Source organism: Xiphophorus couchianus, chromosome 23 (genome assembly GCF_001444195.1).
Source record: "Xiphophorus couchianus chromosome 23, X_couchianus-1.0, whole genome shotgun sequence".
Classification (NCBI taxonomy): Eukaryota; Metazoa; Chordata; class Actinopteri; order Cyprinodontiformes; family Poeciliidae; genus Xiphophorus; species Xiphophorus couchianus.
Window position 1 is genome coordinate 24,449,717 of NC_040250.1, and position 23,961 is coordinate 24,473,677.

Here is a 23,961-nt window from a genome sequence, read left to right on the forward strand (position 1 = left end):
TTATGACTGGAGGTGGGGTAAGGGAGGGGTGCGGGGGGGTGGAGGTGCTCGCATCGATAACGATGGGGAAAGAGGGCGTTACCGTATAAGAGCTACTTTGTGTAAGCATGAATGTGTATGACTAATCTGTGTGTGAAGCCTGCGTTTATTAAATAATAACCAGTTAGTTAAGAGGAGAATATACTTTAATATGAGCAGGTGTGCTGCTTAAATTGAGTTTAGGAGTCAATAGGCTATCATAGTGAACAGTGGCGCCGCCATGGAAGAGCCGCGGGACATAATGGCCACCCGTGAAAATCCCCGTGACAGCCACAAATAAGACAGTCATTGTGGTGTGTTTTCCGTACTCTCGAAAGCTTAGTTTTCTGAATTCTCAATCTGAAATACAAATAAAAATTGCCAAGAGTTTTACTAGGAAAGTCTTCAGTTAGTGCAGACCCAACTTACTTTCCAATATGGCTGCCGCTCTCGGCCCATCATATCTATCATCTGTAGCAATTTATTAAACAAGCATGGCGCATATATCTGTATGTGAACATGTTCCTGTAGTGATTTAAGAAGAAGGATCCACTAAGTGCATTTTAAAACACCATTTTACAGTTTAACTTTATGAATGTGTTTAGACATTATTATAAGTGTATGATTCTTAACACATATTCTGCATTTATATTCAACTGTCCGATTTTTGCTAAAACAAACAAACAAACAAACAAACAAAAAAAAAGAACCGGCCATCACTCTTCTGCCCTTCCTGTTTGGCTAACACCTCACACGTCACATCCGGAACACAGGAACGTGCGTGATTGGGGGAAATGAAGGAACACGTTAATTTCGTCATTTTGTACTTTTGCAGTTTTAGTGCAATTTACTGAGATCCTATTAGCCGTGAGTCAGTTCAGGTGGATGATTGATACTCCTTTTGACAACTTAAGATTTTAATTGCTGTTTTTTGGTGAATATTCTATTCATAGGGTATATCATGGGTATATCTGATTATTTGATTCCAATAAATATATTCCAGCACTTAAAGGCATTTTGGTTTGATTTGGGGTCCAAATGTCATAAGAGTCAACTAGCCAAACATGGATCAGAGATACAGTAAACGGAAACAGGGTGTATTGCAAAGTCTTCAGAGATTTATTTGTAAATGAATGCAAATGCATGAGAAATGAGCAATTTTCTGACCATTTATTATCATAATACTTAACAGCAGTTTGCAACAGAAAGTAATCTCATCCATCCTGGTATGGGTATGTGGTTTCGAAATTGTTTGTTTACATTTACAAAATGCAAGCAGCACAGAAAGAAATGTGTTGGGACTAAATAGGGGCTTGAATTGAAAAACGTGTGAATCCACAGGAAGCGACGCTAATTACCAGTGAGTGGCTCTGCTGCTCTCATTTTTGTTCCAGTTGCTGGATTTGCGTACTCCTGGTTGAGCTGTACATTTTTAAAACAGCTTCTCATTTCAGTTGTGAGAGACTCCATGTGTACTTGCTTCTCATTGAGGACGTAGCTGGGGCTTTGGGGAACTTCAGAATCTACCTGAAGGCGAGCGCAAAGTTTTCAAATCAACCTACGATGTATAATATGACAGTTAATGTTTTCAAGTACCTGCATACACAAAAATAAAAGTAAAGGCAAATAAATAAACAGTAAAAAAAACAACAAAAGTTATAATTCTGTTTTGGGTAAAGTACTTTTAAAATAGAAATTGAGTGTTTTGATTTGCCTCCATTGTTTTATTTTAAGATGGTGGCCATTTCAAAAAAAAAAAAGTAACCTACATACAATTGTTTTGGTATCGAAAACATTATTACAGTGCTCCAATAATTAAAATCTGCCACCAAATGTATGAGCTCCACATTATTATATATGACCACAACATGGCTGTTCCATGAATAAGCTCCATCTTAGATTTCAGAAATGAAGTTAAGGATTCACAAATCAAAACAGTCTTTTTTTCTTTTTTTTTTATAATCTGTAAACAGTGTGGAACATGATATGACAGATTAAATAATCTCTGATCAGTGTGGCGTAATCCAGTTCAAGGTGGACCAAATATTTCAAATTTGGATCTAAAGTGAACCAAATGCAGTTGAAATCCCTTTAAAACATTGAAAGTGTGAATAAATTTAATATAGAATAGAAATCAGGGCTAAGCACAACCCACATATAGACGCCTTAGTCCCCCACTTGGCCGTCGCAGGTTCGATTCCCGGCCTGGCAACCTTTGCCGCATGTCTTCCCCCTTCTCTCATTACCCGCTTTCCTGTCAATTAACTATCAAATAAAGGTCACTAAAGCAAATAAAACTTTAAAAATAAAAAAAAGTACAGAATAGACATCAGTGAATAACACAAAGCTATAATTTCCAGCAGGAGACCGCTGCACTATTGGCGCCCTGGGTGGTGAGCCATATAATAAAGAAAAACTGTTGGCTGTTTATTTTAGAGGGTTGAATTTTTAAAGAGTTCTCATGTACTTTCCCTTTTCTCCCTCACTCTCAGAGGAACATCTTTGGGCCTCTATCTGAACTGTGTCTACACAAAGTGCCCAGGAGATTGTCTACAGTATGAGTCATCCATTCTGCTCCCTCCCCCAGACCAAACCGCTAATCCCCCACCGCCCTGTCCACAGCCCTTTTCGGATGGCCAGTGCGCCGTCCATCCACTGGAACCTTTTTCTATCTGGGCAGTGGTCCTTATTTCGCCCCCTAATACTCACATTTTATGTCCCATGTCTTTAACACACACACACACACACACACACACACCCACACATCTTTTGTATCCCTGTTTGGCCAGCCTTTCTCTCCACAGGCGTAATTAAAAATAATGGATGAAAAAGTAAAATAAACACGACTGAGCGCGTCGACACACTCACACACACACACACACACACACACACACGGAAACATCAAAGCAGCCTTGTAGAAAAGGTCAATTTACTCTCTCACAAAAAAAAAGCACTAATGACGTCACTAGACATGTCCCACAACCTACCGATGCCGGTTATAAACTATTTTTAGACGCCATAGAACTTTGGACACGCGCGCCTGTCCACTTCTCGAACAGTCGTGACGTAGAGGGCGCGAGCACGTCGTGCAGATCGTGATCATGTGTGACGACGGTGAAATGCTGGCAGAGGCAGCGGCAATTTCATCCAAAGATAATGGCGGGTGAAGATAGCTCACCCAACGTTTTCCAGCACGTCGTACTGGGATCTGATCGGTCCTAGTGCATCCCGGCATCAGGAAAGTAAAAGTCAAATGAAATCTTGAAAATAAAATCGAGAAGATATAGTCTGTAAAACAAAGCTCTATTTACTGTGCGAAAATGCAACAAGGAGCATAAAAAGAAAACAAAAAAGAAAAATACACAACAGAGGAGACGTCAATCAAGGAGGAATCTCTGAAACTAAAACAAAAATAAATAACGAAATATTCTGAAATTATTTAATTCAGATAGTTGGAATAAAATGTAATCAATCATAATTAAGCAATTTCCCCTTTGGGATCAAAACAGTATGTTCTATTCTATTTTATAATGAAACTGCGGGAAATTTTGCATAATGAAACAATATTTACAAATTAATGTGACGCCGAACGACACGTCAAAAATAATATTACAGATTAAATTAACTAAGGCCGACTTTAAGCTTGCAATAAATCATCATAATTACTTTTTTAAAATGATAGCTATAAAGAAAACCCCATAAAAGATAAGTCTTAGGTTTACTTTGTATCATTAAACTGCCGCTTCGTCGAACACAAACAAATGCGGAAGTGAGAACAAGCGCACCCTCCCGTTACACTTGCACACAAAAAATATCAAAACAAGCCAGCGCTTGACTGAATGACTCTTTGTCTTTTTTTGAACAGCACCTAACTCGTCCCAGAAAGCCACCCACACCATGCCGAACATGGAGAGTATCCTTTCTGTGTACGTTTGTCGCCCACCGCGGAACACTCGCACATTTACACTGTAGCAACCGTTGCTAGCCGTAAACCGTGTTTGGTCCCTAGCTGGCGCTGCCGTACTCGCTCCTCGTAACTCCGCCCCTGTTCCGTCATTGAACGGCGAAAGGAAAACAGTGACAGCTGCCCGCTCGCGGTGTTGTTGCCGAGATGTTTAATGACTGGTTAATTTTTGACTAGTTTCTCAAAAAGAAAAGGGAGGTTAAAAAAAAACACACCCTTCTCTCGCCTGCAGTGACCTGGCTTTAATTTGCCACATGTTCCACCGTTGCGTCAGTGAAACCATCATTTCCACTATAACTGGAATATTGTCATAAACTGTCCCTTGACTAGCTTTCACAAGAGCACTTGTTTAACCTCAAGATTGCTGCCAAGGAGCTGCAGCACAACTCTAAGAAATGTGACAAAGAGGAGAAGGCAGAAAAGGCGAAAGCAAAGAAGGTTGGTTTGTGTCTAACAGATGACAGGCTGCAGTACAGCTGGAGCCTTTGTTGGAAGTAAATGTGCCTCGTTGTTTCTTAGGCTATCCAGAAGGGTAACACGGAGGCAGCTAGGATCCATGCAGAGAACGCCATCCGTCAGAAGCACCAGTCCATTAACTTACTGAGGACGAGTGCCCGTGTGGACGCTGTGGCCTCTAGGGTCCAGACTGCAGTCACTATGAACCAGGTTTTCTCTGTTTTCCTTGCAAATGAGCGGTGGTTTTACATAAAAACAGATGTTATCTCTTTTCTGTGAGTAGCGCGACTCCCGTTGTGTCTTTCTGAAGTATTCATCAGCCCCCATGAACGTTTCAGATTTTGTCACAGTACAACCATCTGGGCCAGCGGCAGTATCCCACAACCAACGCAGATTTTTAGTTTCTTTTTTTTTTTTTTTAACGAAGGCCGTGTTTTGCAAAACATAGACCCATATGAGGCGCATATGAATATAAACAATACTCAAGTATTTTGAAATTATGAAGTTATAGTACATTTTTTGTGGAGCATCTGGTGTATTGGAGGGGGAATGTAAAATAATTTAGTAGATAGGCCAATATCTACTAAAATCTACTAAACTGCCTCCAGCCTAGGGGCCCAAATCCTTGTAAATCCGGCCCTGACGACCATAATGATTCGTTTATTTTGTCCGGATTTTGTGATAGACCAACACAAAGTTCAGCATACATGTGAATTCAAGGAAAACTGTAATAATCTGAGAAGTGAGTCAGTACTTTGGAGAACTTCCTGCTTCCTCAACCAGCTTAGCAAAAGTTTTGTAAACTGGACATTTTTGCCCATTCCTATTTTTTAAACATCTCAAACATAGTTTGAATGGGGAGCTTATGTTGACATAGATTTTCAAGTTTTGTCTCAAATTGTAAATTAGATTTAAGTCTGGGACTTGACTAGGCCAAGCATTTACTCCATCTCGGTGAAGTTCTGGCTGATTAGGGACGTTATCCTGCTGAAGGCAAAGGCATTCTGAGCCTATGACATGTTTTCTTCCAGGATCTTCCTGTGTTTACCTCCGTCTCTCTTCCCATGAACTCTGGGCATGTGAGGTAGTACCTTTCTCAGTAGGGAACATTTGTCCAGGATGTAGTTTCCTGTCACACATGATGTTTTGCATGAACACACATTTTTAAAGGGGTAGTATTATGCAAAATTGACTTTTATGAGCTGAACGTCTTACCATAATTTTAGTCCCTCATCAAAAACATACCTGGAGCGTTTCCTTAATTCTTTCATGCATGTTTGAGAAATCCTTTAGTCTCCGTGGCAACCATTCAGCTGTGCAAATCACCTGGTTGGACCTAGCTCCGCCTTCGAGATGGAGCTCCTCCTCAAAGCTGCAGTTTTTGAGCTTCCACCGCAGAGAGCAGTCCCACTCAGCTCCTACAGACTAGCCAGCAGCAATTAGCAAATACCTTGTGGAACTGGGCATCAGCTGAGCTCATCATAGGAGCTGCTTCTCAGAGCAACGCTGGTAAAAACGTTGTTGAAGTGTGAATAGAGCAGCCAGGTTGTGATGACTTCCTAAAAGCAGAATTTCAGAAAGAGCAGGAGCTTTTATAGAGACAGTGGCCCAATTTCAAGATGCTAAATTAGGAAGTAAAATTTCTTTTAAGTTGTATCTGATGTATATTGCGTTTTTATGACAACTGAAAGTAACATAGTTACTTGATTATGCTATAAAATGTCACTATGTGGCTGGAAAACACATCATTCTGGCCCTTTAAGTTATGTTTTAACACTTTCACAGAGGGCAATGTAGGTGTGGATCTTTTCCTCCCTTAATAATAGACATCTTCATTTAAAAACCGCACTTTGTGTTTGCTTGCCTTGTTTGTGACTAATATTTAAATTAGTTTGATGTTGTGAAATACTGAAGTGTATCCGCTGCATCTCGTACGTTGACGTTTGTGGTTGTGTGATGACAAAATCTGAAGAATTTCAATAGACATGAATACTTTCCCAAGGCCGTGTGTCTTCAGAGTGACTCGCACGCTCTCCGGAAAACAGAGCTGTTGCTTAAAAATATTTCATAGTTCTTCTTTAGCCACGTACGAAAGAACTTAAACCAGACGCTCATACAAATGCATCCATCCACTCGTTATTTATACCTGAAAAATCTGGTTATTTATCACAAAGAGGGGCTAACTGGGTGAGAAATAAACTTCAGATAGGTTGCCACTTCATCATAGAACCATGAGACAAGCAGCCATGCAGGCCCAATTAAAAACCACCAATTTAACCTGCAATAACTAAAAGTCTATATCTTAAGATGTGAATTCTTTATATAGTTCTTAATTTACTGAGCGTATAGAGTTCAGTGTTTGCTCTGAAGCCCCCCCTTATTTTTTTTTTTCACAGAAAAAGAAGCCGTTTCCCGAGTAAGCATAAATAAAAAGGCTAGCAGACAGGCATACAAAAAGACAGCAATTACATAATGTCATTAGATGTGCTTCAGGCCATATGCAATTAGCTCGTCGCACTTTAGGAGAGGTGGCCTCTTTCAAAATTGCTTTAATTGAAGTTTTCTATAGCGGAGGCGCCATTTTATAGAAATGATCCTATTTAATAATGTCTGCAGAGACAGTTGGAGGGTGTGAGCTTGTGTAGCTGAAGCCCACCTCCTCCGAGAGGCTCTGCTCATCGCCGCCTCTCCTTAAGCAGGCACACGAAGGCATCAGTCATAAAACCATTCAGAGCGCCTCATTCAGCCGAGACTGGGCTCATTTTCATCATATTAATCCGTAATCCTCGAGCTTTTAAGGAGGCTTTCAGAATAAGAGGCGCTAAGCTTGATAAGGCGCCTGGATAGAAGAGTTAAAGGGACCCCTAGTGGACAGATGCAGATACAGCACTTCTAGGTTTTGTTGCGTCAGGAGGAATCGTTCTCATGCTTTCTTTTTATTATTATTTGCACGTATTTTGTGTTCAATTTTTTTTTTCTCCACAACAACCAGCTTTCTGTGTTGTGTATTTTCCCACCCAGGTCACTAAATCCATGTCAGCAGTTTTTAAATCGATGGACGCGACGCTGAAAAGCATGAATTTGGAAAAGGTAAACAGAGATCCAAATAGATAAAAAAAAAAAAAGCTTAAAAAGTGAAACAAATTTAGATAACCTTTTCACAAACGCAGAGACACCGTTTTTGAAGTGTTTCTTTCTGTTAATGTTTTATTATTATGGCTTGCAGATAGTAAAAGGTTTCTCAGAAGAGTAAAACATTGCACACGACCAATAAAGAGAAAAAGAAATATTGTCCATAATAGCCTTCAATACTGCATCTGCGCGGCATGGTGGGGATCATTGCTGGCCAATCATGTCCAGAGCCACCTTGATCACTGAAGCAGCTGTTGGTATCTGTGGCAGTGTCGGCCAGGTACTAAGGCCCACTGGAAATTAAAATCAGCATCTTCATAAAGATTTTTAGCAAAAGGAAACATGAAGAGCTCTAAAATGTCCTGCTAAATGGCAGCGGTAGAAAAGCCATAGAAGCAACAAGAAGCAGATGACATGGCACCCTGACTAATCACAGACTGTGGAAACTTCCCTCTTCAAGTGGCGTTTATTCTTCGCCTCTCCACATCTTTTCTCAATGAAACGTAAAGTTTACTTTCATCTGAAAAGAGAACTTGTCGCTCCGGCCTCCGTCCATGAAGCTGCCCTCAATTCTTTTTAAATATACTTTGCTTGGCAATCCTCTCCAGGCTGCAGTTATCCCTGTTTTTGCCACCACACTACTTCCTCCGGCTAAACCTTTCTATGAATATATCTGGATTCAGCCCCTCTGTGACCTGTCGTGGCTTTCCCTGCTCGTGGAGCGTGTCAGTGACCGCTGGAAAGCTGTCAAGTCAGCCTTCTTCCTCCATGTTTCCTGGGCTACAACACGTTCAAATAATTTGGGTTTTTATCAACTGTGAGCCGTAGTTACCAGCAGTATCGGAAAAAAGCTGAAACCTGTCTGTTTGTCATGCGTCTATGTGAGCTTAACTTTTTTTTTGGTCCTTCTGCTCAGATCTCGGCCCTGATGAACCAGTTCGAGAGGCACTTTGAGACGTTGGACGTGCAGACGGTGCTCATGGAAGACACCATGGGCAGCACGTCCATGCTCACCACGCCTCAGGTAAAGACCTCGTTAGTTCCCAAACTGCCGACGGGTCATGATTTGATGTCTTTATCTGCAGAACGAAGTGGACACGCTTCTGCGAGAGATGGCTGACGAAGCGGGGTAAGGTCCTCGGTTGGTCCGTAGCTGACTTTAAACACTGTTAAAGACAGAGACATTAGAGCCGTCTGTGGTGCAGGCGGAGTTTATTTTCTCACATTTGCCCTCCTGTGAAACCATGTTTGTCTCTGTTAAGGTTGGATCTCAGCGTGGCGCTTCCTCCTGGACAGACCTCCCCCGTGGCTTCCACTGTGGCTTCAGCCGAGCAGGTAACGCAACTTTTCCCACCACAGTTCTTCCGTCCACTCAACTTTCCACGAATACGCTTGGCTACAGCTCTATGGATAATCAGCTTGACCTATTGTGGCTTACCTTCCACATGCATGAAGGGGAACACGTTTAATTATTTCTTCTTCTACCACTTTTTATCGGGAGTTTCGCGCTGCACAGAGTTTTTGTAGCCGACCGAAGTTTTGTTTGAAATTGACACCAAAAACAGTTTCTGTAGCGCATGATTGTTTTATAAGGTTTTACTATACTTTCCAAATGAAAGTCTACAAAGTTTATTAAATTACTTGTTTATTTCACTCATTTACAGTTTAAAATGAACATGTGACATGTTCAAATAAAGAAAAGTTTTGAATGAAAAGGAGTAGTTTGAGGATAAAACTCTTATTATGTACCTTGATAGGATATTAGATTTTATTTTATTTTAGAGTAAAAATATATCTTTAAAATATTTTTTAGACAGATTTGATCCATAAACAGAAATGCAAAGTTCCATTTGTTTAGTTCAGATTTTTTTTTATTTTTTATTTTATTTTATCTATGATCTTGTCAAATTATAAATGCTGTTTCTTTTAAGCCATATCCCTTGCAGACGTTCTGGTAATATACTGATCTGTATTTTAAACATAACTTGCTGAATAAAATAGTCATGAAATGTCTTTCACTTTACGCTGAATAATAATGGATTTGTTGGATCTCTGCAGCGTTTTAATCAGCCAGGAAGAAACCTTTGGTGACGCCAGGAAAGCTGCAGATTTTATGCAGAATCTGCTGACAGCACAACTGTTACTCATACATTTCACAGTCTGGCTTTTATGATAGACTGGCAAGAAGAAGAAGAAGAAAAAAGTCCTGAAGGAGTCCCGTTTGCAGTTTGCCATCAGCTCATTGTCGCAGCTGATTCAGATTGACTGTTTTGCCTCCTGAAGGCTGTTAATCACTGCAGAAACACAAAATCTTACCAAGTTATTTTAGGCTACTTTCTAGTGGCTTGAAAACAACACAAACCTAACTTAGAAGTAGCTTTGAGGACGATATAGGAGCTTTTGTAAGTCAATAAAGCTCCTCCTCAAAGCTGCAGTTTTTGAGCTTCCACCGCAGAGAGCAGTCCCACTCAGCTCCTACAGACTAGCCAGCAGCAATTAGCAAATACCTTGTGGAACTGGGCATCAGCTGAGCTCATCATAGGAGCTGCTTCTCAGAGCAACGCTGGTAAAAACGTTGTTGAAGTGTGAATAGAGCAGCCAGGTTGTGATGACTTCCTAAAAGCAGAATTTCAGAAAGAGCAGGAGCTTTTATAGAGACAGTGGCCCAATTTCAAGATGCTAAATTAGGAAGTAAAATTTCTTTTAAGTTGTATCTGATGTATATTGCGTTTTTATGACAACTGAAAGTAACATAGTTACTTGATTATGCTATAAAATGTCACTATGTGGCTGGAAAACACATCATTCTGGCCCTTTAAGTTATGTTTTAACACTTTCACAGAGGGCAATGTAGGTGTGGATCTTTTCCTCCCTTAATAATAGACATCTTCATTTAAAAACCGCACTTTGTGTTTGCTTGCCTTGTTTGTGACTAATATTTAAATTAGTTTGATGTTGTGAAATACTGAAGTGTATCCGCTGCATCTCGTACGTTGACGTTTGTGGTTGTGTGATGACAAAATCTGAAGAATTTCAATAGACATGAATACTTTCCCAAGGCCGTGTGTCTTCAGAGTGACTCGCACGCTCTCCGGAAAACAGAGCTGTTGCTTAAAAATATTTCATAGTTCTTCTTTAGCCACGTACGAAAGAACTTAAACCAGACGCTCATACAAATGCATCCATCCACTCGTTATTTATACCTGAAAAATCTGGTTATTTATCACAAAGAGGGGCTAACTGGGTGAGAAATAAACTTCAGATAGGTTGCCACTTCATCATAGAACCATGAGACAAGCAGCCATGCAGGCCCAATTAAAAACCACCAATTTAACCTGCAATAACTAAAAGTCTATATCTTAAGATGTGAATTCTTTATATAGTTCTTAATTTACTGAGCGTATAGAGTTCAGTGTTTGCTCTGAAGCCCCCCCTTATTTTTTTTTTTCACAGAAAAAGAAGCCGTTTCCCGAGTAAGCATAAATAAAAAGGCTAGCAGACAGGCATACAAAAAGACAGCAATTACATAATGTCATTAGATGTGCTTCAGGCCATATGCAATTAGCTCGTCGCACTTTAGGAGAGGTGGCCTCTTTCAAAATTGCTTTAATTGAAGTTTTCTATAGCGGAGGCGCCATTTTATAGAAATGATCCTATTTAATAATGTCTGCAGAGACAGTTGGAGGGTGTGAGCTTGTGTAGCTGAAGCCCACCTCCTCCGAGAGGCTCTGCTCATCGCCGCCTCTCCTTAAGCAGGCACACGAAGGCATCAGTCATAAAACCATTCAGAGCGCCTCATTCAGCCGAGACTGGGCTCATTTTCATCATATTAATCCGTAATCCTCGAGCTTTTAAGGAGGCTTTCAGAATAAGAGGCGCTAAGCTTGATAAGGCGCCTGGATAGAAGAGTTAAAGGGACCCCTAGTGGACAGATGCAGATACAGCACTTCTAGGTTTTGTTGCGTCAGGAGGAATCGTTCTCATGCTTTCTTTTTATTATTATTTGCACGTATTTTGTGTTCAATTTTTTTTTTCTCCACAACAACCAGCTTTCTGTGTTGTGTATTTTCCCACCCAGGTCACTAAATCCATGTCAGCAGTTTTTAAATCGATGGACGCGACGCTGAAAAGCATGAATTTGGAAAAGGTAAACAGAGATCCAAATAGATAAAAAAAAAAAAAGCTTAAAAAGTGAAACAAATTTAGATAACCTTTTCACAAACGCAGAGACACCGTTTTTGAAGTGTTTCTTTCTGTTAATGTTTTATTATTATGGCTTGCAGATAGTAAAAGGTTTCTCAGAAGAGTAAAACATTGCACACGACCAATAAAGAGAAAAAGAAATATTGTCCATAATAGCCTTCAATACTGCATCTGCGCGGCATGGTGGGGATCATTGCTGGCCAATCATGTCCAGAGCCACCTTGATCACTGAAGCAGCTGTTGGTATCTGTGGCAGTGTCGGCCAGGTACTAAGGCCCACTGGAAATTAAAATCAGCATCTTCATAAAGATTTTTAGCAAAAGGAAACATGAAGAGCTCTAAAATGTCCTGCTAAATGGCAGCGGTAGAAAAGCCATAGAAGCAACAAGAAGCAGATGACATGGCACCCTGACTAATCACAGACTGTGGAAACTTCCCTCTTCAAGTGGCGTTTATTCTTCGCCTCTCCACATCTTTTCTCAATGAAACGTAAAGTTTACTTTCATCTGAAAAGAGAACTTGTCGCTCCGGCCTCCGTCCATGAAGCTGCCCTCAATTCTTTTTAAATATACTTTGCTTGGCAATCCTCTCCAGGCTGCAGTTATCCCTGTTTTTGCCACCACACTACTTCCTCCGGCTAAACCTTTCTATGAATATATCTGGATTCAGCCCCTCTGTGACCTGTCGTGGCTTTCCCTGCTCGTGGAGCGTGTCAGTGACCGCTGGAAAGCTGTCAAGTCAGCCTTCTTCCTCCATGTTTCCTGGGCTACAACACGTTCAAATAATTTGGGTTTTTATCAACTGTGAGCCGTAGTTACCAGCAGTATCGGAAAAAAGCTGAAACCTGTCTGTTTGTCATGCGTCTATGTGAGCTTAACTTTTTTTTTGGTCCTTCTGCTCAGATCTCGGCCCTGATGAACCAGTTCGAGAGGCACTTTGAGACGTTGGACGTGCAGACGGTGCTCATGGAAGACACCATGGGCAGCACGTCCACGCTCACCACGCCTCAGGTAAAGACCTCGTTAGTTCCCAAACTGCCGACGGGTCATGATTTGATGTCTTTATCTGCAGAACGAAGTGGACACGCTTCTGCGAGAGATGGCTGACGAAGCGGGGTAAGGTCCTCGGTTGGTCCGTAGCTGACTTTAAACACTGTTAAAGACAGAGACATTAGAGCCGTCTGTGGTGCAGGCGGAGTTTATTTTCTCACATTTGCCCTCCTGTGAAACCATGTTTGTCTCTGTTAAGGTTGGATCTCAGCGTGGCGCTTCCTCCTGGACAGACCTCCCCCGTGGCTTCCACTGTGGCTTCAGCCGAGCAGGTAACGCAACTTTTCCCACCACAGTTCTTCCGTCCACTCAACTTTCCACGAATACGCTTGGCTACAGCTCTATGGATAATCAGCTTGACCTATTGTGGCTTACCTTCCACATGCATGAAGGGGAACACGTTTAATTATTTCTTCTTCTACCACTTTTTATCGGGAGTTTCGCGCTGCACAGAGTTTTTGTAGCCGACCGAAGTTTTGTTTGAAATTGACACCAAAAACAGTTTCTGTAGCGCATGATTGTTTTATAAGGTTTTACTATACTTTCCAAATGAAAGTCTACAAAGTTTATTAAATTACTTGTTTATTTCACTCATTTACAGTTTAAAATGAACATGTGACATGTTCAAATAAAGAAAAGTTTTGAATGAAAAGGAGTAGTTTGAGGATAAAACTCTTATTATGTACCTTGATAGGATATTAGATTTTATTTTATTTTAGAGTAAAAATATATCTTTAAAATATTTTTTAGACAGATTTGATCCATAAACAGAAATGCAAAGTTCCATTTGTTTAGTTCAGATTTTTTTTTATTTTTTATTTTATTTTATCTATGATCTTGTCAAATTATAAATGCTGTTTCTTTTAAGCCATATCCCTTGCAGACGTTCTGGTAATATACTGATCTGTATTTTAAACATAACTTGCTGAATAAAATAGTCATGAAATGTCTTTCACTTTACGCTGAATAATAATGGATTTGTTGGATCTCTGCAGCGTTTTAATCAGCCAGGAAGAAACCTTTGGTGACGCCAGGAAAGCTGCAGATTTTATGCAGAATCTGCTGACAGCACAACTGTTACTCATACATTTCACAGTCTGGCTTTTATGATAGACTGGCAAGAAGAAGAAGAAGAAAAAAGTCCTGAAGGAGTCCCGTTTGCAGTTTGCCATCAGCTCATTGTCGCAGCTGATTCAGATTGACTGTTTTGCCTCCTGAAGGCTGTTAATCACTGCAGAAACACAAAATCTTACCAAGTTATTTTAGGCTACTTTCTAGTGGCTTGAAAACAACACAAACCTAACTTAGAAGTAGCTTTGAGGACGATATAGGAGCTTTTGTAAGTCAATAATTCATTAAAAGTGATGAAAAAGTTGTAGTTCCACTGGCTGTAAAGTATTGACCTGGCAGGGTGAATACAGATATGTTCCATACTTATTTATTTTTTTTAAAAAAGGTGACATGAAAAGCTCTTTTCTTTACCAGTGGAAGGTAAGGTCATTTTATTTGTATAGCCCATTTTCAGCAACAAGGTAATTCAAAGTGCTTTACATGAATTAAAAGGAAATACAAACAAAATAACAAACCAAAGGAAGGAGCAAAAGAAGAAAAAAGTATCTAATAATGTTGATCCAAAGTATATAAACTAGATAGTTTATAACTATATCCTAAACTGGAAGTTTACAATGTGCCACTTTATGTTGATCTATCACATAAAAAGCTTTGATGTTTGTGGTTTTAAAGTAACAATTTGCAAACCAATTTCACATTCTGAGTTCAAATGGGGTGAATACTCTTGCATGGAGTTAACAGGTTAGAATCAATATTAATAATTATTGAAACAGAACTAATAAATCAGTAGAAATGATGGCAGCAGCTTTTAAACAAGAACAGACGAATGCTGTAGAAGAATTTAAAGAGCGCCCCCTGCTGGCCTGGCGGACCTAAGCTATGCCTCAGTTTGCTCTTGGAATAACAGTTTTACTCTGGTGGTAAATATGTAACAAAAGCATATTTTTCACCTTTTGCAGTAAGAGAAAAAGGCTGAACGGTTTCACAGCGTTAAATTTTCACAAACATTCTGTTTAAATTCCTTGGAAGAAAAACAAAGAGTTTCTCATTCTGTTTTTTAAAATTTTTTAATCACATTTAGCTCCGTGCCACATTCAGTGGCAACAGGAGCGTGAACAGAGCGCGGAGGCTTTCAAGCTCCGGCTTTTCTTAAGATCCAGTCATTAGTAATCCTGTAGGGACTTTCAGTGGTTTTTCGCCAGCTAACACTCAATAATCTTTGCTGGAGGGTGAGAGGAGTGTGTAACCTTCGTTGAGATATTTTAGATCATCCTTGCTTTAGATTTATGAACCGGGATATTTTTTTAAAAGTGCTTTGTTTTAATTCTGTTAACCAGGAGGAGCTTTCCAAGAGACTGTCCAAGGTGAGAGACCAAGCGTCGTAGAGACGCAGCGGAAGAGGAGACGGATGAAGAAATGAAAGGAGACGCAACCGAAAGAAGAACTCCGGCAGAAATACAAGCAAGAACCAGAACACAAACAAGAGAAGAATCCAAATAGCAAACAGAGCAATGTGCCTACACACTCTGTTCTCTTTTGAGGAAAACAACGATGAGCACGGTAAGAGGATGGCAACAGTCCTGCTTCTTACTGCACAGCTTCATAATAATACTTTACATTATTACAATAATAATAATAACACGTAATACTTTTCATGTTGTCACAAAAGACTTTTTTGTTGTTTCAAGCGATACGTGGATGAGTGTGGAGAAAGATGAGCTGTATTGTGAACAGCTAAAGCCTCATTCTAAGTGGATTATAAGGTAAGCACAAAACGCATATGACCATTTTGAAATGTATTTACATATTTAGGTATTTAAATTGTATTTATTCATTTCCTGTATCGTGTTTCCTTTAGGATATGAAGACTTCTGATGATCCTCTCTGCTTCATACTGTGACTCTGCTACTGTAACCAGTGTGTGTTTTTATTAGTTGTCCTATAAAGATTTCAATTATAAACCAGTTAAGTTGCCAGTTTAGTTTGTTCCTAAAGCACCAAATGTAACAACAAATGTAAACAGTGACCCACCTCCACTGAGAAATAGACAGTTAAGTTTGATTAGCCACATTATGTGTGACGGAGGAGTTCGGTTTTGCTCGCCCGACCCGGGTAGAATTAGAACCCGTCTGATAGCATGAAGTGGGATAAAAGATATGAAAAAGCATCGTATCATGACCCAGTACAAGAAAATGTAATAACAGATAAGAATATTGATATCTGTCTGCCTGAAGACGGTTACAGAGTCATTTCTAAGGCCTGGGATCTCCGCTGTCTCAACTTTATTCTGGGAAATACAAAACAAAATAATATGGTGAAGCTATGGAGAGGACACTTAACAAACATGAGCCTAGGAGAGCAGCGACGGCTCATTCAGGAAATCAGAACAACATCTAGTGAACTGCAGCCGTCAGGTCAGTGTTTGTGACTCCACAGGAAGAAAGAGACTGAGCAAAGATGGCCGCCGCTGGAGACTTCCAAGGCCGGCTGTGAAACATTTGGTGAAACTTTTGTTTGTTCTGTTCCATCTGGTGTTAAACTGACGCAGGATTTCAGAGGGCTGTCTTAGTGAGAGCCACATATGATGGTGGAAGTATGAGGGTACGGTTATGTCACTTATTTATTAATTTAAATACATTTAAAGCTGCTCTCCATCCTCTCATTTTCCATCCTTTTCCCTCCTCCTCTTTGCCTCCTCCAACACGGAACAGATGAGAGGTCAAAGGTGTCACCTGAAGAGGAAGTGGCCTTCTGCTGCTCGCATGCCAGCGCCCCATTACACACACACACACACACACACACCCCCACACACACACACATACACACACACACACACACGCTCAGCGTGTCTCAGCTGCGAGCGATTACAGGTGCCTTCCAAGCATACGGCTATCTGTGCGCTTGGACTCCGGCAGCAGCCGAGTTTCTCCTGACTGACGCCCGTTCACCTCTGACCCTGTTTGTGTCCCGCCCAATCATCATCAGCCCACACTTAACTGCATCCACAATCACCATCAGGCTGACATGGGCCTCCATTTGGCTCATTACTCCAAACTTTGATGAGTTTACGTCCTCGGTGCAAGTCCTCATTCGTCCCTGTCTGCAGCTGACCTCCGGTGATCCGACAGCTGTCAGTCATTTCTGCCTTTAGTTAAAATCACATGAAATTAAAATTCCACGTCCCTCCTTTTTCTTCTTCTTCTTTTCTTTTTTTGCTGTAAGAGCCACAGAATGTATTTGATGCTCGTTGTTTTGAGTCTGTTTTAACCCTTTGTGGCTTTCTTCTCGGGTTTCAGCGTGATCAAAGCGAGGGGAGTCTGTCAGAGTCCATTTCTCCGTCCGCTCCGTTCATCCCAGCTCATGTGCCGGGGATGTTTTCGCCAGATGTGCGCCGAGACGGCTTCTGGAAGAGTAAAAGAAAAAACACAAAAAACACTCTTTTGTGTCTCATGTATGTGTGTGTCATCCAGGTGTTGATGCCAGGAGGCTCTCGCCGTAGCTCCTTTTAACGCCTCCTGAAGGAGCGGTTCTTGATGACAGGAGTGATCCGTCGGGCCGCTGGTCCCGGCGCTGCGTTCGCGCTAAAAAAAAGTTCGCGAGAAAAAAAAGTTGCTCCATCACACAGAAGAATAACTGGTTCATAGCAAAACGTACAGCTAAACCGTGACAGGTTGTGATATTTCACGTGTCTGTGGTTTAGTAGCTGGAAGAAAACGCAAACCTAATATTCTAAATACCCAAAAGTTGCTGGGTTTCTTTTCATTCCGATACCAAATACCAGTTGGAACAAATTGTGAATTTGGCAAAAGCGATTAGAATTGCAATTGACAAATTATTCTCGGGTGTTTCCAACGGTGTGTTGATATTTCAGAGGAGTTTCAAACGTTTTTAATTTCGTGAAAATTTATGTTTTGTTTCCTGGAACAAGTTTTAAAAGAAAATGTTTTTTGTTTTGTTTTTTTTAAATGAAGGGAGATTCTTTTCTTTGTGAACTGTAATTATTTTTGCTTCGTATTTGGATCGCACTGTGCACAGCCAGACTACAATGAGACAAATTTTTATTTGGTTATGGTCTTTAAAGGTCCAATTAAAGGTGTAATGCTTCATATTGTGGTATCGATCCAATAAAAAGTGAATACACGGGCCGTATTGCCAATAACGATACTAATAACGATACCGATACTTTTTGTTTTTTAAAATTTTCTGTATCACCAAACTTCTGACCATCTGATGTTTTTGTAGTCCTTCCTTTTAATTGCTTCATTAAAACCTGCTACTGAATTTTAGATCGAATTTATATATACAAAATGCATCAATAGCGTGTAAAAATAATAAACAGAAAAACACAACAAATTGTGTGCATTTTTTCCCACAAGTGTAAAAATATATAATTTGAGACTAAATCAGAGCGAAATCTTTTTGTTTTTTAAGTTAGAGTCGAGAAACTACGGCACAAAACTTTAATAAAATTTCAACACAGAATCTGAAACTAAAGTATCGATCTGGTTCTGATATCGATACTATCGGCATAGATAATATCAACAAGATTGATAATATTGATAAAATCGGCCCACCTCTAACAAACAGTGGAGCACTGCCCTGTTTTATTTTTGTCATAATCATAATAATAACTATTATAATAACATGCCATAAAATGTTGCAGCTTGCTTGAGTTAAAAAAGCTACAACCTGACTTATCAGTTTTCACTTTGTTGTGATTTTATTTTATTGAATTAAACTTGGGTCATGTCAATAATCAAATATATTAATCTGTGAGGAAAAAAGTTTTAGAAATGTCTGAAAAGTGGAGATTTGTGCCTCACACCTGCAGCTTCTAACGTATTTAGGGATTTCTTTATTTTTTGAACATATGTCCAACATTTCCTCCTTCTGGAATTAATTTTGACTCTATTTATTCATTTATTTAGCCAATTCACAAAAGATTTCATCCCGAGGTTTGGTGTCATTTTTGGTTCAAATTCCTCTACTGCTTTTCTGTACTGGCCCGTTCCCGATCAGGGTCACAGTGAGGGCGGCGCCTCGGGTCAGAGCAGCACAACCAGGCAGATCAGAACCAACTGGATTCAGAATTTAACTCACAATGAAACGATCCAGTCAAATTCAGCCGCTACATGTCAGAGAAATTGTCTTTTTTAATTAAAAATAGCATTGTTTATGAATTTCAGATTTCTTTTAATCGCTTCAATAGATTCCTAAATTGTTGTATAATTTTTGACATCTTTAGGGGAAAGAGCTCAGTTTTGTCGCAAAAGCAGGAAATGTTTCATAAGATAAGGTTAGGAGGTTGTATTTTCTTCTTCTCCTCCTGCTGCTGCTTGTCTCCCTTCCCACCTCTCAGCCTCCCGACTAAAAAAAAATATTCAATTACCAGCCAGGAAGGGTCAGGTCAAACACAGGAAGCCCAGCTGATTGGTTCTGCTTGCATGTCCATGGGCATGTGTGACCAATCACTGCAGCCCTCAGTCACCATATGTTGCTGCTGCTGCTGTGTGTGTGTGTGTGTGTGTGTGTCTAATTGTTCCAGACCGAGGCTTCCCTGCAGTTTCCACTCTCTCTCACCTCTTGACCATTGTACCCGGTCAGACGTGTTAACGCTGCTTTAATTCAGTTTTACTGTCACACACACACACCTGAATACAGCTGGCCTTGTCCATCCTTACCCTCCACAGCACGCTTCATTAAGATTTAACCAATCTGCTGCTCACACACACACACACATCCCCCACACACACACCCGATCTCGCTCTGTTAACCCCGTCCAGCCTGCCTGCACACCTCACTCAGGCTCATCTCTCTTAACTGCTCGAGTCTTTGTCTCGGCACAAGTCTCACATTTTCATCTAACCTGCAGGCTGCATCAGCTCACGTCGGGGAAACATGTTCAAACAGACGACAACGTCCAGACAGGAGCAGGAGATCACTCTGGAGGAGCTTCCCTTCAAACGTCCAGACAGCCTTTAAATCGCCGTCATATGAAATCATTTAATAATGAAGTTGATTTGTTTCAGTAACTCTGCAAGTGAAACACAACATGTCGAAATGTGTCGATTATTTCCACACTGGCTGATGTTTTCATGTTTTTGTATGTATTAGTCATGATGATTTTGCGCCTGCTTAACGGTTGCATCTTTCAAAAGGTGCGTTTTATAATTTTCCTACATATCTAAAATCCATCAGGACGGACTGTTATCTTTTCAAAAGCTTCCATAATTAATCACTCTCGCTGAATCTCTGGCTCCATGTTTCATTTTCTTTATTTCTGCTCATGTTGACATTCTTTATCAGAGTTTCCTGTCATACCTGCTTCCTTGCTTATTTTCTGAAGCGTCGTTTGTTGCTTGTTGCTTCCTTAAAACGTCTTGCTTTGGTCGTGAACCACCCTGGAGTTATATTCCATTTAGTCGGCCGTTTACTTGGGATTTCTCATCCAGCTTTCTGTGGAATTGTATGTGTTCTTCGGACTCTCAGCTTTCAAAATGTTTTCGTACCGTCGCACGCTGTGCAGAGTGAACCTAGAAACACGAACAAACAGGAAAGATCAGGGGTGTAATGTCGGTGGGGTGACTGTTGGGACCTTTCGGTTGATCCCAAGACATTAGGAACAAAAACACCTATAGATCACAAAATGAAAAGACGATTTGAAAGTAGCATCTGCCTGGTAGCCCAAGAGAAGAGTCTGGGTTTGCCTCGCCTGGCAGAACCCAGTCCTTTGTCCTACAGAGGGTCTTTGCTCTTGCCTCTTGAGAAAAACTGGCTTTTTTAGAGGCGTGGATTCTTTTGAGGTTCTAAATGTTACGCAGTCGCTGACGTTTCACCGTGACAAGTGTAATGTGCCAGTTCGATGCTATGAAGCTTACCAGATATCACTTGTTCTGTAAACAAAGACGTGCCGATCCAAACGGGGCGGCTGTTCGTGTTAATTCAATGTTTAGAAGCGTAGCAGACACGGACTGAATGGCTTTGTTCACTTCCTCTGCCACCATTTCTAAACCTAAAGGCAGGCTATAATTCTAAAACAATCAATCAATCAATCAGTCAATCAATCAAATTGTATTTGCATTGCACATTTTATGATTCAGGCATTTCAAAGTGCTTTCCATCATAAAAACACAAAAATACAATGTCATAAAACAGCGAACAATTGAAAGATCACATTTAGTCGAGTGCCGTCATTAAATTTTTCATTGGTTGTGTTTCAGAAGCAGCTCCAAACAGGCGGGATTTTAGTCTAGGTACAAAGGCACTCAGGGTTTCAGCTGCTTTGCGGTTTTCTGGGAGTTTGTTCCAGAATTGTGGTGCGTAGAAGCTGAATGCTGCTTCTCCATGTCTGGTTCTGGTTCTGGAAATGCAGAGCAGACCCAGAACCAGAAGACCTGGAGGTTCTGGAGGGTTGATTAAACAACAGCAGACCTTTAATGTATCGTGATGCTAAGCCGTTCAGTGATTTATAAACAGCAGTTGTCCAGTCTGAGCTACAGGAAGCCAGTGTAGGGACTTTAGATCTGGGGTGAGGTGCTCTACCTTCCTGGTTTTAGTCAGAACATCAGCTGCAGCTGGACAATTTGTTAGGCAGACCTGTGTGAAGACGCTGTTGCAGTGCGACCAAAGATAAACGCATAGAAGAGTTTCTCTAGATCTGGTTGAGACTAAAGCATCGCAGAACATCGACGTCATCGTCATCGGCTTCTCTTTCTGTCCACTGATTGGGAAGAAATTCTACTGGAGGGAATCCAAGTCAGAAAGCCCAGAGGGAGCAGTGAAGCAAACAAACCTGCGTTGGAAGGCCATGGCCAGGGTAGATTTTGCCAGACACTTTGATCTGCAGGTTGTGGTGTTGGACTGCTTTCAGGAGTTGGGCACGGCTATAAGATAGCTAGGAACATTTGTTGCTCCAAACTTTATGCTAACATTTTGGGGTTGGTTGGCGCACACCAATGCACAAAGCAAGTTCCTCAGCTTGGCGCCCAGCGTCCTGGCCTCTACCAGATAGAACACCTTCCAGATGGATTAGCAGTTCTCGTCCAACATCAGCGTCCGACCTCAGAAATGCACCTCTGTTACAATATCAAACTTCAAGTCAGTGGATTAAGTAAGAATGTGATGTCAATCAAGTTAATCTGCTCCGCGGAGGCGGGCGACGAGTGACTACTCTTGGCAACAGCAGTGCGTGTCAGAGTGAACAGTGACGTGTTGTGAGCGTGTGTGGGGTGCATATGGTAAAACGCTCTGCGGGTCTGCTGTTTAGTCACACTCCCGCGTCTCAAATTGAATTAGCGTTGACAGCGCACAGCGTCAGCCGCGTGTACGTGTGTGCGCACCGGGGGCCCTGGCTGTTGGCAAGCTGTCTGCGTGTGTGTGTGCAGAAACACTGGGTGGGAGAAGGAGGCTCTCTCTCTCTCTCTCTCTCTTTCCCCTGAAATCAATTATACGAGTATAGATGAGCAGCGGTGGGGGTGAGAGGGGCACATCCTGTAGAGGGCAGCGCAGACAGACAGCAGCATCTGGGGCAGCGGGCGGATCTGACCCGGGGTTGAGACATGAAAGCACCGAGGCAGGGATAAGAAGAGAGGAGAGTGTAGGTCTGCGCTAAATCACTCTTTCCTCCCTCCTCCCTCCTCTTGCTGCTCCATCACTCCATCCCTCCGCCTGCCATCCGATACATCAGCCGCGGCGCATCACTCAATCACCTCCCTACCCCTCACCCAACTCTCCTTTCTTATCCTCCGCTCCCCTCGGAGGAGTGATAACCTGTCATACGCAGGAAGCGAAAGCGGGGGAGGGCGATCCATCCGCTCCGACAAGAGATCGGGGCAAAGAGGAAAAGAATATCTCGCATCTCTTGTTCCAGAAAGCGCTGATTTATAGGTTTGTCCTAAACAAAACCAGCGCCGGCGTCTTTTTTTTTTTTTTTTTTGGTGTCGGTCGCCCTCGTGCGCGGACTGAAACGCACACCTGCGTGAAAAGTCCCGTTCGGTTTGGCAGGTGATGGACAGCCCCGGGTCAGAGTGTGCGTTGTGTCTGTTGGTCACGAGGTGAGTGCTGACAGCCTTCAACCAGCCGCTGAAACGCCCAGCTCCATTGATCCGGGTAATCTCAGCTCAACAAGAAACGCTGGAACCACACTGTAAAAAAAAAAAAAAAGTTTTTAATTTACGGTAAAATACCGGCAGTTGTTTACCGTGTTTATACGGTAAAATTCTGGACACCACAGCTGCCGGTATTTTATCGGAAGTTAGAGATGGTTTTTTGTTTTGTTGTTGTTTGGGGTTTTTTTTACAGTGCAGCCTGCAGTCCAAATGGTCCTATTTAAGTTGTTGTGGAGACACCTGGGGCAACTGCTCCACAGACAACGAACAACATGAGCAATCGATAACTTATAAAAAGCATATTATAAAATCTAAATGATTGAAATTCAATGACACAGTGACATTAGAGACAGCTCTGTTACTTTACAAAGCCAAAAATGAACAGTTACCTGAAAACATAAAAAAAATTATAACACTTTTAAGACTAAGAAGCAAATGTATTACTTCAGGGCGGAGTCACTGATAAAAATATTTAGAACTGCTGGGGAAAAAATGGAGTCAAACTGTGGAATCATTTGAATATTGAACTTATGTCCAAAACTGTTTACAACACACATAAACAAACATATGAGTATAGCTGGATATAAAATATGAGATTTTTATCCAATTATTGTTGGTGTTAGTTTTGTTGTTTAATGATTGCTCATTCATATAATTAAAATTAAACAGAGGCTATGTTGATTTCATATGCTAACTATGAAATATGGGTTTAGTTGTTATATAAATATGGATTAGAATGGGAATATTGACAGGTTTATACTTCCACCCACTCTCTTGACTATGTAAAGCAAAAGTTTTGACATTATGGCTCATGTTGTAAGTAATTTTTTTTTGTAGCTACATATTTAAAAAACAAACAAATATGCAGGGTAGTATGGGGGAAAAAAAGGAACATGTGGAGAAGAAATATGTGCGGACGCGGACAGGCCGAGGCTGTTGTTGACAGAACTGGGAGCCACAG

The 23,961-nt window shown here is 41.1% G+C and overlaps 1 protein-coding gene and 2 long non-coding RNA genes across 7 annotated transcripts; 1 reads left to right on the plus strand and 2 right to left on the minus strand.

Moving 5' to 3' along the window:
* Nucleotides 1-6: 6 nt before the first annotated feature.
* LOC114139230 (charged multivesicular body protein 1b-like) lies at nucleotides 7-15,857 on the plus strand. Of its 5 annotated transcripts, XM_028009026.1 has the most exons (11): nucleotides 27-115; nucleotides 3,884-3,931; nucleotides 4,323-4,420; nucleotides 4,502-4,648; nucleotides 7,460-7,528; nucleotides 12,676-12,783; nucleotides 12,845-12,888; nucleotides 13,022-13,094; nucleotides 15,231-15,453; nucleotides 15,563-15,656; nucleotides 15,752-15,857. In XM_028009026.1, exons 1-9 carry the CDS (start codon nucleotides 112-114, stop codon nucleotides 15,276-15,278), a joined length of 639 nt encoding a protein of 212 aa, XP_027864827.1. In that variant the 5' UTR covers nucleotides 27-111; the 3' UTR covers nucleotides 15,279-15,453; nucleotides 15,563-15,656; nucleotides 15,752-15,857. The 5 variants fall into 5 exon arrangements, with proteins under 5 accessions (XP_027864822.1, XP_027864825.1, XP_027864827.1 ...); XM_028009021.1 differs by lacking the exons at nucleotides 12,676-12,783; nucleotides 12,845-12,888; nucleotides 13,022-13,094; ... (1 more) ...; nucleotides 15,563-15,656; nucleotides 15,752-15,857 and adding exons at nucleotides 8,487-8,594; nucleotides 8,656-8,699; nucleotides 8,833-9,112 and having other exon boundaries at nucleotides 7-115; XM_028009024.1 differs by lacking the exons at nucleotides 7,460-7,528; nucleotides 12,676-12,783; nucleotides 12,845-12,888; ... (2 more) ...; nucleotides 15,563-15,656; nucleotides 15,752-15,857 and adding exons at nucleotides 8,487-8,594; nucleotides 8,656-8,699; nucleotides 8,833-9,112 and having other exon boundaries at nucleotides 7-115.
* On the minus strand, nucleotides 741-21,426 carry LOC114139232 (uncharacterized). Its single transcript, XR_003594401.1, has 3 exons — nucleotides 21,273-21,426; nucleotides 12,207-12,210; nucleotides 741-751 (listed from the first exon to the last, which is right to left on the minus strand). It is a non-coding gene; the product is annotated as an uncharacterized LOC114139232 (long non-coding RNA).
* Nucleotides 802-3,878, minus strand: LOC114139233 (uncharacterized). The gene is made up of 3 exons (XR_003594402.1): nucleotides 3,741-3,878; nucleotides 3,197-3,278; nucleotides 802-1,545 (listed from the first exon to the last, which is right to left on the minus strand). It is a non-coding gene; the product is annotated as an uncharacterized LOC114139233 (long non-coding RNA).
* Nucleotides 21,427-23,961: the final 2,535 nt, after the last annotated feature.

Bases quoted from the DNA above. Each gene is read 5' to 3' on its own strand.
- LOC114139230 (XM_028009021.1), top strand. The intron at 3,932-4,322 runs GTATCCTTTCTG...AGCTTTCACAAG, and splicing joins CACCATGCCGAACATGGAGA to AGCACTTGTTTAACCTCAAG. The intron at 4,421-4,501 runs GTTGGTTTGTGT...GTTGTTTCTTAG, and splicing joins AAAAGGCGAAAGCAAAGAAG to GCTATCCAGAAGGGTAACAC.